The sequence below is a fragment of the Ciona intestinalis genome, chromosome 7 (assembly GCF_000224145.3).
Source record: "Ciona intestinalis chromosome 7, KH, whole genome shotgun sequence".
NCBI lineage: Eukaryota > Metazoa > Chordata > Ascidiacea > Phlebobranchia > Cionidae > Ciona > Ciona intestinalis.
Genome location: NC_020172.2, coordinates 4,687,880 through 4,700,204, shown reverse-complemented (window position 1 = coordinate 4,700,204; position 12,325 = coordinate 4,687,880). Strand labels below are relative to the sequence as shown.

Sequence of the window (12,325 nt, the reverse complement as noted above, 5' to 3'; positions counted from 1 at the left end):
GATCGTGTTTTAAACAATTACTAACGGTCAATAAGAGTCATGGGCATATAGTTTTATAATTTCTTGAAAGTTCTTTGTTTACTACTAAACGGGGCGAGAAATAGATGTAAAAGGTGTCCCATCTTCCCCCACCCTTCTGTATTACTTTATTGTAGTATAAATAATATGTTACAGTAAATAGTATGTCATAATATAATACTAATGTAATATAATAATACTTAACTCGAGTCCTGCAAGAAAACTTCCTGAAACCTTCCAACTTGTAACCTGGTGTGGAACCAACTTCATCTAAACTAGAACGTGGTAACTTGCTTTGTCCAAGAGGCGTTTTATGCGCGGAGCAATCAAGGCGGGCGTAATCAGCTGGTGCGAGGCGTCAGTTACGTGAGTCATCTGACCAATCAACCTCAAGAGTTGGATGGCGACTGAGAAGTCAGTTGAACATTATGACGTAACAAACTAAGTTCACAATGATTCGCGATTTAAGATTTATACTATAGTATGTATGGTTATAAAACTCGTCATTAAAGGCTTAACATAACCTTCGCTAACATAATCGTTTGTGAAAAGACAAATCAAAAATCATGTTATCATGCTGATGTATCGCAACAGTAATAAATTATAATAAGTGTGACCCTGATCTGTTGCCCATGGAGTTGAACGATTCTTATGTAAAGAAATACAGTATCATCAAGTCCAACCAACTGATTAGTATCATCAGGTTTAACCAATTGTTTAATAAAAAATGTACCGTAACATAGAATAATTAATATAGTACTGTGGGGTAATGTGGGACACATTTACCACATAATATCTAGATATCTTAAACGTGTTTTAACAATTAACAACGTTCTATGGGAGTCGTGAGGATACAGTTTTATAAATCTATATAGAATGTATAGTAGGGTGGGGGAAGATGGGACACCTTTAGCACATAATATCTAGATATCTTAAACGTGTTTTAAACAATTAATAACGGTTTATGGGAGTCGTCAGGATTTAGTTTTATAATTCTTTAAATGCTCTTTGTTTACTACTAAATGGGACGAAAAAATAGCGTTAAAAAGTGTCCCATCTTCCCTCATCCTACTGTATATGTTGTCCCACCTGACTATATATTACATGCCCGATAAAATGAAAAAATCGTAACTAAACTTATTTTCGACAAGATACCGTAACAGTTTATCAATAAATAAAACTCAACAAATTTTTGTGTTCGGTGTTGTATTACAAATCAGCTTTATTTTCAGAGTTGCAAAAGAGAGAAACGTGAAAGCTAGCAGAAATCTCGAAATACATTACAAGTTTTAAAAGTTGCGTTAACAATTTGGAAGGTGCAGCGCGTAACGGAAATCGTTGCGACGGGAAGCTGTGCTTTTAGATGCGAAAATATACAACAGAAGTCGTGGGTAGTAACAGCAGCTAACCTGCGATAAAGAAAAGACGAAACACTTTCGTGCGAATAAATAGGTGTAACTGTCGGCCGCGCCACACTGTAGAGAGTAACGTGCATTTACTTTTAATGTATTTCGCCGTTTTCGATTGTGAGTTTGAGTGTAAGTATAGCGAAAAGCAGCACGGGACTTAAAAATAAGGCTATGCAAAAACTAAAACACTTGCGGTACAGCCGAAAACCTAACTCGTAACTTCGTGTTTAAAATTGGGATGCAAACGACTGTCTTTAAACCGGGTGTTGCATGCAATGGTTGTGCAGAGCAACCGGAAAGGACCAGCAAATCATGGTCGAGAATTTCCGTCATAGAAAAATGATAATACGAACAGTGACCTGGGTATTCGCTGGCAGAAGTAGCGATAGGCAAAATAGTTGTAGCACAAATAAAATACGAGAAAAATAATCACGACTTTTAACAGAAAAAAATACATGAAAGTTTTTAAGGCGGGATAAACAGGTATTCCCATTAGGCTTTTGGTAATACACTCTTTTGACGTCATTAAACTGAAAATAAATTATTACTGAATATTAAACCCATATCGATAAGGTTAAAGAAAAGAAAATAATGTTTGTATTTCCTAGATATTAAATCAATGAGATTTTGGTTCTTAATCTGCATTATGACATCACAGATAGATCAGCTGCAGTCTTCAGTGTCACTGGGCAGAACGTCGGAAATATCAAAATCCAAATTCGGTTTTTCAAACCTAAATTTAAATTAAAACTTTTAGGAATTTTTTTAACAACCTTCTAATCTATTCTATGTGGTTGAGGTCCTATGGGTCCTAGGATTTAGGCCAGAAGTTAAGCCTTGCAAATATAATTATAGTGTATATGCAATATGTCAAAGGTATCATCTATAAATTAGATGATCTTTACTATTCATACACCTTATGTCAGAGAGACAGCTGCGGAGCTATTTTTAATGTGTAAAATTTACATTTAAGCTTCTGAATTATTAATACTTGTTTTCAACAAAAGACAGTTGCAATTAGGGATGCACATTACAGAATTTCGAATCCATGAGATTCGAATCCTTTTGTATTCGAATCTAATTACGGGATTCGGTATTCTGTTTAATGACGTAATTACACGTCATCTCATATACTATAATAACAATTTTTGAAGGTTATTAATTTTGAAAAAAAATATTTTTGTGTTTGTGGGACTTTCGAGAGTAAACGTTTCGTAACGTCTTTTAATAACCTGCTATACGTTTCATGACGCAAAAACTACCCAATAGTACAATTTTTGATCATTTTACAAGTCAAGATCCAACAAGGCGGGTATGAAAGAGTCAATAAACTGACTTATGTGGGTAAAATTTTTTTTTCCTATAAATATAAAAAGATTCGAAATTCTAGATTCGGAATTCTAGATTCGAATTAAAGTATTCTAGGATATCCTAGAATACCTAATTATTCTGTAATGTGTATCCCTAGTTGCAATTCAGGTAAAGAAAAATACATTTTCAATAGCAGCAACAACTCAAAAAAAACAAGATAAAAAGTACAAATATTTACATAATCACAAATATAGCGAATGCTAGTTTAACTAAATCCCTTTATTGGATTGTTCAAAATGTCAGTCAAAAAAATCATCAACATAAGTTACACACATGGTAACTTGTAAGCGGGCATGAGGTGTATGAAACAGATCACCCGTGTTATAACGACTGTCATTGCCTGGCTACAAGGAGGTAAATAAGTTGATTTATTCATTCATTTAAATATTTATCATTTACTTTAAACAAGACTACACAAAGTAACATTCATCAGAACAGCATTTTCAAGCCTGTGCATATTTATTGTCTTAAAACTGACCTGTAAAACTCTTGAAACATTGGATAAACGGTTCGAATTGCATTTTTTGCTTTTTCTACAGATCTTGCTGTTACAGTGACTGATCCAGTGGAAAATATTTTTAACGTTGCTTTTGTGGTGGATTCTCGGAAAGTCACTCCGGGGTGAAGCTCTGGTTCATAGCTATAAACAAATTTGTTACATGTTTTTAATAGGGTAGTTTTCAATAAATGAATGTGGTTATAGGCGCTAATCCTGGGGTGGTAGGGTAGGCAGGGCAACCCTAAAATTTTCTGTATTGCATTAATACATATTTTCAATGCGGTAGTTAAATGTTATCAGTAAACAATGGAATTAAATTTGTTTGAGTGTTTAAGTATCCCTGCTTCCCCTGCATTTTAAAACGGTTGGCGCCTATGTATGTGTTTTTTGTAAACATAAATTATAAAAAGTGTTTTTAAATAAAGACAAAGTGTATCTCATGTTCACAGGACTGACGTGAACACAAAATCATAGCAACGATTGACATTAATATTTTCTTGGAAACAAAATGATATTGACAACAACAACCATTCAAACTTTAACTGCCTAGCTTCATAAATTAAACATTAGATTAGAATACCTGCAGTGACGGCCACGATTTGCTTTCGCGAATTCGTTTATGTCAATCGCATACGGCATCTTGCACACTGCAAGAACGTTTACAACTCGAAATTCAGCAAATTTTACCTGTAGTTAAATGTATGGTAACTTTGGCAAGTAAAATTCAATATCTCATATATAAATCCAAATTTACATACAGTAACATTATGCAATTATATAAATATACGAAGTTGTATACCAAACCTTAAAACTTATCCAAAAAAATCATTTAAACAACAAAACAACAATTCAGTACCTTTATTTAATAGACAAAATCAAACATGTTTTTTTAATCTAACTTTAAACCTTTTTTTTTTATTTTCTTTATCATTTTTATTCCAAACTCACTTTAAATCCGATTTTTAACAACCGCCGAGCAAATCTTTTGGCCGACTGTCTTGCATATTGTGCTGAGCTTGAACCTGTGCAAACTATTTTGCCTGATGACCACATGTAGGCTGTGCATTTTGGATTCCGCATTCTCATTACAACTTTCTGTAAAATAAAAACAAATAAATTAACAACATAGTTAATAATAATAACTGTAATAAATTTCGTGAATCTGCTCCTGATTTGATGCTCATAGAGATGAATGACTCTTGGGTAAAAATATATCAAGGATCTGGTGCAAGAAAATGTAACAGACAATAATTAAGCCACTCACACATGATTAATAGTTTAATTAAAACTAGTTTCAGGATTTCTGGAGCCAACCACAAAACTAGTTTCAGGAAAGCAGGATTTCTTAAGCATTAATTTTTTTTTTTTTTTATTGATAAAATTGATTTTTTTAATTTTTTTTTTTTAATTAAAAAATATTGGAAAAATAAGTTATAATATACAATATATGGACAAAGAGATGTTTCATGAGAGTTAATAAGTATTTACAAATATGACATTAAACCAGTCAGGACAAAATCAGTAACTGAACAAGAGTTAAAAGACAAGTTGTGCTAATGGACCAAATCTGGCGTACATCCTAGGCCCTCAGGGACCTCTACCATACACAATAAAAAAAAAGTTTCGCAGTTGTGGTAGAAAAGTTTTCTATTTGGTAAACAATGACTTACAGCACAAAAGAATCGGATGTAAATGAATAACATTGTAATGGCACCAGAGTGTAAAAAAATAAATAACTGGGTCATCTGTGCCAGAGAAGAATCCTTATTTCTTCCCCTATGTTATTTGCTATTTGCTAAACCTAAAACTTAACCACTTATTTATGTAACCTCGAACTACTAACCCCCAACTAATAACCCCTAACTACCAACCTGTTAACACTTTCACCAGCCTAATCTGTAACCTACTAGAGGATTCTTCACTAGTGCCAAAAACTGTAATACAGTTATTGTGGCAGTTAGTGGAATTCAGGGCAGGCCATTACCCATTACCCCAACAACCAGGAAGCTTTATGTAAGTTTACCATGTAATATGGCAGGTAATCAAGCTAAAGTACCTGCGTCTCCCGCCTGTAAACCACATCCATTCCCTCCAAAGCTATCTGACGTAGATTCAGGTGACAATGGACACGGAAAGATGAGACAACATTACAAACAGAGATGTTGAGTTTTGATCCATCTTGAAGGTCAAAGTTGCTGTACATCTGTGGATTATAAGTTGCAAACTCTAATATTAAATGAATAATAATTACCATTTAGTTTAAATTACTACCAGAAAATTAAGAAAGCGTAATATATAAACCAAAACTGGCAATATACACGTGGTACTATGAGTGCATAGAGGTAATGGGCCAATTCTGGCTTAAATCTTGGGCCCCACACCATGCCACAACACATCACATTTGCATAGAACAGAATGCATGAAATAAAAATACCAAGGGTTCTTCTTTGACCACAGGAACAATATCATCAGGTCTTTCAGTCTTCACAGCATGGTGATACAGGGGTTCTGCTTGGGTTACTTTCGGACAAGTTGCAAGAACTTTTGCCTGCATGCCTTGTGGTAATGCTGGGGGTACTTTAGGACTGATAACTTCCTGACCAGTAAGTTTTTGAATAGATTGTCCAGGTCTTATGATTGATACTTTACTCAAAATATTCGCTGGCCCTGTGAAACCTCCGACGCTTACAAGTTTCACTTTAGTCGGGTAGCTCTGATTGGAGCTTGGTTCAGTTTTAATTGGCTTTGATTCCAAACTGACTGAAACAGGGTTGTCAAGCATATATTCCAAAGAAGTGTGCATGCTACTTGAATCAATAGAAGAGAAGCTTGAATTAGGAAACAGATCTTGCCGAGTTGGCTGTGGCATGCCTTGTATGCTGGAACTGTGTAGTTCATTTACATTTGAAAACAAGGGTTCCGATTTTATAGATTTTATTCCATTTGAGGTGATTCCATTGCTGAACGGGTTGTCCATATTCAACCCAGTGTCGGACATTAATAGTGTATCGAGGTCACTCGTTTGCTCTTGTAGGAAGAAGTTGTTCCCTCCTCCACACAAGGAGGAAGATGACATATTGGAAATTGGATTTGAAAGTGTTGAGTTATGTGCAGAAGCAGATAAATCAAAAAACGTTCCACCAAAGTCATCCATGACCAAACACCTGTACATTTAACACAGAATAAGTAAGTCAGGATACAAAATTACAGCTAGTAAAAATCACATGAAGCTATACAGAAAAAAAACGGAAATTTTTTTTCGCTAGGAGGCGATGACAAATTCGTTTCTCTATTTTATGGGGAGCAGTTAGTTTCACGGTTTAAACACATAAGATATAAACCCCTAACCCCTAACACTAACCCCTAACTCCTAACCCCAAACTCGTCAAACAAAAAAAACTTGAAAAAAAATATAAAAAAGTATTCCACTGTGCGGGACTCGAACCCGGTAAAAATGAAACAAAGAGAGTTTACGACCGCACGCAAACCGCTACACCACAGACTCGAAGACAATAAACACAACGAAAGAGCGTATATAACCGACCTAATGTGGGAAATATGTTCTTACTAGTGTCTTATGTATTTAGAAAGGTATTTTTATTATTTAATTAATTTGTTTTACACTTATTAACACTTTGTAGTGCTGTTTTGTTCGTTTTTCCGTATTTTTTAATTTAAATAATTACCGCCTCTAGCGGAAAAAATTTTCCGTCTTCTTTGTATAGTCCCGTGTGTAAAAAACTCTCCTTATGTTATCTTCTAACTGATAAACGTTACAACCAACCACTGGCACTAACCCATATAACCACTAACCCTAGCCCCATAACCAATAACCCCTAGCTTCTAACCTTCAACACTTTCCACTAGACTAAATTGTAACGTTAGTGTCTTTCTTTATAATACAAGCATATCTTTATAATATAAGTATATAACCGGCTTTCGCATTATCCCATTTATTATTGCACTGGTGCATAGTTCAACAAACATTTTAATTATAAATGACTTTTTATTAAACTTGCTTTCAAATTGAACATCTCATGTGGATTTAAATCACCATGACAAACCATTGTTTAATTTAGCCCGCTATAAGTCTTGAAACTGGTACACCACAAAACATTAAAAAAGCCTAATAAAATTATGTCGAATGTCCTTTTCAACAATCTGTATTACAGTGTACAGGCATTATTCAAGCCACACGTAGCCCATAATACTGTACTTGTACGTCGAAGTATTTTAACAAGTCAAATTACAGGGCAAGCCCGCACCATTTCCTTTTCTTTGATATGCGCCAAATCAGGTCCTGTATAACATGCAACATAGAAATAGAAACGTACCGTACGGTTCGGTGAACACGTACAGCTGTTAACGGAGGAGAGTCGTGTTCTCGACAGGCGCACTCAAATTCAAATAATTACCTATATATTATATCAGCACACTATTGTATGACGGCAAATTATAATTGAGTTTGATACCCAGAGGGACCGAACACAAATAGTGGCGTTTTAATCACGCATATCTACAGAGTAAGGTCTATAGAACTGGTTCTCATTCAGAGAAAACTGTGCTTGGTATGAAGGCACACTATTAACTATTTGAATGAATGAATATATACGGTTCATGTATTTATGACACTACTAAATTCTTAAATATTAAAAATATGCCGCAAATATCAACAACAACAAATGCCAATGCATGAATCATCGGAAAGAAAATATTAGTTTTTTTTTAAAAAGTTTAAATAGAAATGTATAAGTTGTCCATGAACAAATAAAGTTAAACACTTTTACATAATAGTTTAGGCAACAAACGGCCAAGGTTAATATAAGAGTTTAGGTAACAAATTGAGTACATTTTTGCCAATATGTAGTTTTTTAATGATAAAATACTTTAAAAGTTGCAGGATTAAATTATTGCAAAAAGGCTTTGTTGTGTTTTTGTCTAGATATACCAATAAAACATAAGTGTTACGCAAACAGAAAGGTTAAAGTCTGTGTTCGCTAACTCACTGATACGTGACCTTCCAGCCGTCCACATTAAAATTTCTTCAGATGTTGTCGTGGAATTGTTTTGATTTCTGCTCATTACAATTTGCGAAAGCAGTTGTTGGTACTACTGTCTTGTTGTTTAAGTTGTGTATAAAAAGATGTACGGAATTGCAATTACAATTTCACGTAAAGTTTTCTTAGGAAACTGAATACCTAAATGAAATTTGAACTAAACCTAAGTTCTTGTTTTAACAGCGGAGATATTTTTAGTTTATTAAAATTTACTTGAACCAAACATGTCGAACCCAATTACAACAGCAGTTGGAAAATATCCCGCCTTGGCGAATGGACCACTTGCTAAGCCAGATGGCATGAAAGGTGCTTTGCTGAAAAGTGTAAGAGCAAGCGTTCTACCAAGCGTTGCCGTGTGTCTTGGTGTGTACGGTGTCACCATGGTAAGAGTAAGAAGTTTATTGGTGCTAGTGAAAAATTTCTCTCTATTATTTGCTCAACCCTAACTACCAACCTCTAACACTTTCCACAAGCCTAATGTGTAAAGTACAGGAGGATTCTCCACTTCCTATTTTTTTATATTTTTACTGATCTCGCACTATTTCTGAGTTAGCACTTACACTTTAATGTAAATGCTACTACCATAGTTGGCGTTGTTGTACTGTTATAGACTTAGGTTATAAAATGATAATAAACCTTACTAAAGAAAGGTCATATGATGTAAACCGTTACAGTTAACAAATTAAATAAAGCCATACCTTTATTCCTATTAGCTATTACATATAACCATATTTTTCAGTAACTTATACCAATCTAATCATTTCCAGTACGCCACTTTCTTCCGGCGCAAGGCCAAGATTGATACTTACATGAAAAATTTGGATCCCGATGCAATGTTTGAAGAAATAAAAGAATACGGAGCATTTAAAAGTGTAAAGGCCTCCTGGCAAGAGTAGTTTCATTTCCTGTAAGTTTGTTTATAATAGGAAAAGTCCTTGGTACAAAATTTTATGTGTTGCTTAAAAACGCGATTTAAAAAAAGAATGTTCTAAATTTATATTGCCTGTTAAATTTATATATACAAAAATAAATGAAATTACCTGCAATACATTCTTTGCCTAAAGAACGCTTAATCTTGAGTGTACAAACTATTTCGTGCATATAAGTATAATGAAATTAACTTCCAACTTACAAGTTTAAGAATATCTTAGGTAAAATATGTGAACTATCTTAGTTGTGTAAAGCATATAATATATGTACAAAAATATTAACCTAAGTTTGATAATACCGTAGGCAAAATATTGGGCAGAACTTGGCAATACGGTGATTAACTTTCCATATTTCTTACAGCTGTTCTTTGTATGTCTCTCTGAAAACACTTTCAAATGGTGACCCTGGAATTTTCTTGTGTATTTTATGAGTTCAAAATGTTGATTACATTGTATCGGAATTAAATGTTATTGTGGATTTTTTCTTAAAATTGAGAGAGCATTATAGTAGGGTGGGGGAAGATGGGACACCTGTAGCACATAATATCCAATGTCCAGATCGTGATTTAAACAATTAACAACGGTCTATAGGAGTAAGGACATTTTTTTTAATGCTACTAAATAGGACGAGAAAATAGAATGAAAAATAAAATACCCATCCCACCCTATTATAAAGGAGGTATACAGTAACATGGTTTTAGAAACCGCTAGTTTTAGACAGTAAAGATTAGAAATTATTAGTGTACAAGTACAATTACCCGGGCTTGCTGTGGCTAACATAACACTGTACAAAAATATCTTTTCGAAAAACAGCATTGAAATTATGCATGAATTAAGACTAATTTCCGCTGGTCCGTGGCCAAAGTCGCTCGTTGATTATCAACTCCATTTGTTTATATATCAGTTCGCCGACGTTGCCCAATGCGCTATGAATAACAGGCAAGTTACAAAATATCGCGGCGAAGGCATGCAAAACAAGAAGAGGGCTGCTAGCTCTGAAATTAAACTGCCGAAATTTTGGGACCAGCGACCGATTCAGTGGTTTCGCGTAATTGAAACATGTTTCGTGCGTTTTGGAGTTGTAGACCCAGTCGAAAAATATCTGCATGCGCTTTCTGCATTGGAACCGTGGCAGGCCATCCAAGCACCAACTGCAGTTCATAATGAACCAGACGAGAAGTCGTATGAAACTCTAAAATCGGAACTAATTGAAAAGTTTGAAATAACGGATGACGACCGCGTGAATAGACTTATGCAGAGACATCGTCTTGGTAATCGATCGGCTAAAGCTCTTTTAGGTGAGCTTTTATATTTGGCGAATTATTACGAAAATCCCAGTCAGCCGATGAAGAATTTGGTAGAGGCGAAACTGCTCGGTGCTCTACCTCTAGAAGTTCGACGGTTTGTGGCGAAGCGAAAAGATTGCGATCTTGAAACAGTAGCGGAAATTGCTGACCGGTTATTGGAACAATATACCCGCAGGCCGACCAGAAAAACTCTTTAATATTTAAACTAACACAACCGCCCTAAATATAGAATTCTAAGTAACATGTAATTACCCCATTTATTGCCTTCGCTTTTAATCGATGCGCTGTTACGTAACGAATACTTAAACTTTTTGCAAGGTAAAATAAACGGATGGACTTTGCTATGTTAAACTATTTTAGCCGGACTTGAGTGCTCAAGCACTGCCATTTTTAGCCGGACGTAAGTGCTCAGGCACTGTCATCAAGAATCTATAACAAACTATTCCTTGATTCTAACTACACAATATTATTTTATATTCAATATAACTGAAACCGGCTGCTACTCAGTCAGGCATTTAGTAATCTTCTGCCTAAAATGCGGCCACTAAACTACGCGGCAAGCGATCTTGCTTTTAGGGTAAAATGTCGGAACTAATCAATTTGTAATCAACGAGCGAAAAAGGTAAAAAGCAATAATTTTATCACAAAATCCTAACACGGTTCAGTGCACACCATGAATTTTACCAAGAACTAAAGCTACAACGGTATACTAGTTGGTTGGAGCGATTGTCACAAGCAAGTAACTTGTAACTTGGCGTGGCGGGCGAAAAATGACAGTTGTAATAACATGGGTGACCTGTTCCATGCACCTCGTGCCAGGAGTAACCACGTATGTAACTTTGTGATGACATTTTTTCTGTCATGGCTCTCAACTTATTAATATCTAAATATCCTGATCGTGTTTTAAATAACTAACAACGGTCAGTAGGGGTCGTGATGATACGGTTTTATAATTCTTTGAAAGTTCTTTGTTTACTAACAAATGGGGTTAAAAAATTGAGATAAAGGTATCCCATGTTCCCCACTGTGTATGCCTCCCCTTCCGTAATATTTCATAACGAAAACGGTTATAAAACATATTATGCCGAATTATTTTGATCCGTGTTTTATGCCGAAGCAAATTCGAATTCCAAATAACTTTCACTGATAAAGATATCTAAGCAAAACCTCACAGCATAAGAATCACAAATACCAAGTTTTATGTATGCATGGTTATATTTTATTTGGAATACAATCACTACAACTACGAATCACAACACCAATCCATTCTGTAGTGTCTCTTTAAGCTGTAAAGTAGAAAATAGCAATTGAAATAAACACAATGTACAATACATCTATTCAGTACTAAACGCATACGTCACTACCACACCTTTACAAGCTAAGCTTATAGTTCTATTAGCTTATACAATATAGGTGTATAAAGATAGAACGTCGAAAATACACTGCGTTTTACACCAGATGAAATACACTGCGTTTTACACCGCTAAAAGATTACATTATGCCTAGCAGCAGAAGTAACCAGACTCTGTGTAGTAGCTTTCTATTTTTGCTTCAATGTATTATAGAAAATATTGAAAAAGTTCGGTCAAAATAATAAAACTTAAAACTTACTGCAAATGTCACGGTAGTCATGGCAACAGTTGTGGTATCGGTAGCAGCTTGATCTACACTCGCAGTCGTAATGTGAAGGCACATTGCGGTTACAATATCCACGACAAGATGGGTGGGCGGGCGT

The 12,325-nt window shown here is 35.0% G+C and overlaps 1 protein-coding gene and 2 long non-coding RNA genes across 4 annotated transcripts; 1 reads left to right on the top strand and 2 right to left on the bottom strand.

Annotated features, from left to right (window-relative positions):
- Positions 1-1,207: 1,207 nt before the first annotated feature.
- On the bottom strand, positions 1,208-7,642 carry LOC100186355 (TATA-box-binding protein-like). 2 transcript variants are annotated; one of them, XM_018812647.2, is made up of 7 exons: positions 7,563-7,642; positions 5,732-6,461; positions 5,354-5,500; positions 4,246-4,392; positions 3,878-3,984; positions 3,277-3,438; positions 1,208-2,160 (listed from the first exon to the last, which is right to left on the bottom strand). In XM_018812647.2, the coding sequence occupies exons 1-7, from the start codon at positions 7,613-7,615 to the stop codon at positions 2,091-2,093; spliced, it is 1,416 nt and encodes a 471-aa protein (XP_018668192.2). In that variant the 5' UTR covers positions 7,616-7,642; the 3' UTR covers positions 1,208-2,090. The 2 variants fall into 2 exon arrangements, with proteins under 2 accessions (XP_018668192.2, XP_026691097.1); XM_026835296.1 differs by lacking the exon at positions 7,563-7,642 and adding an exon at positions 7,514-7,539.
- Positions 7,643-8,528: 886 nt separating this feature from the next.
- Positions 8,529-9,758, top strand: LOC100176143. The gene is made up of 3 exons (XR_003396057.1): positions 8,529-8,737; positions 9,122-9,261; positions 9,645-9,758. It is a non-coding gene; the product is annotated as an uncharacterized LOC100176143 (long non-coding RNA).
- A 1,516-nt stretch (positions 9,759-11,274) lies between these two features.
- On the bottom strand, positions 11,275-12,325 carry LOC104265832. Its single transcript, XR_717306.3, has 3 exons — positions 12,202-12,325; positions 11,667-11,876; positions 11,275-11,286 (listed from the first exon to the last, which is right to left on the bottom strand). It is a non-coding gene; the product is annotated as an uncharacterized LOC104265832 (long non-coding RNA).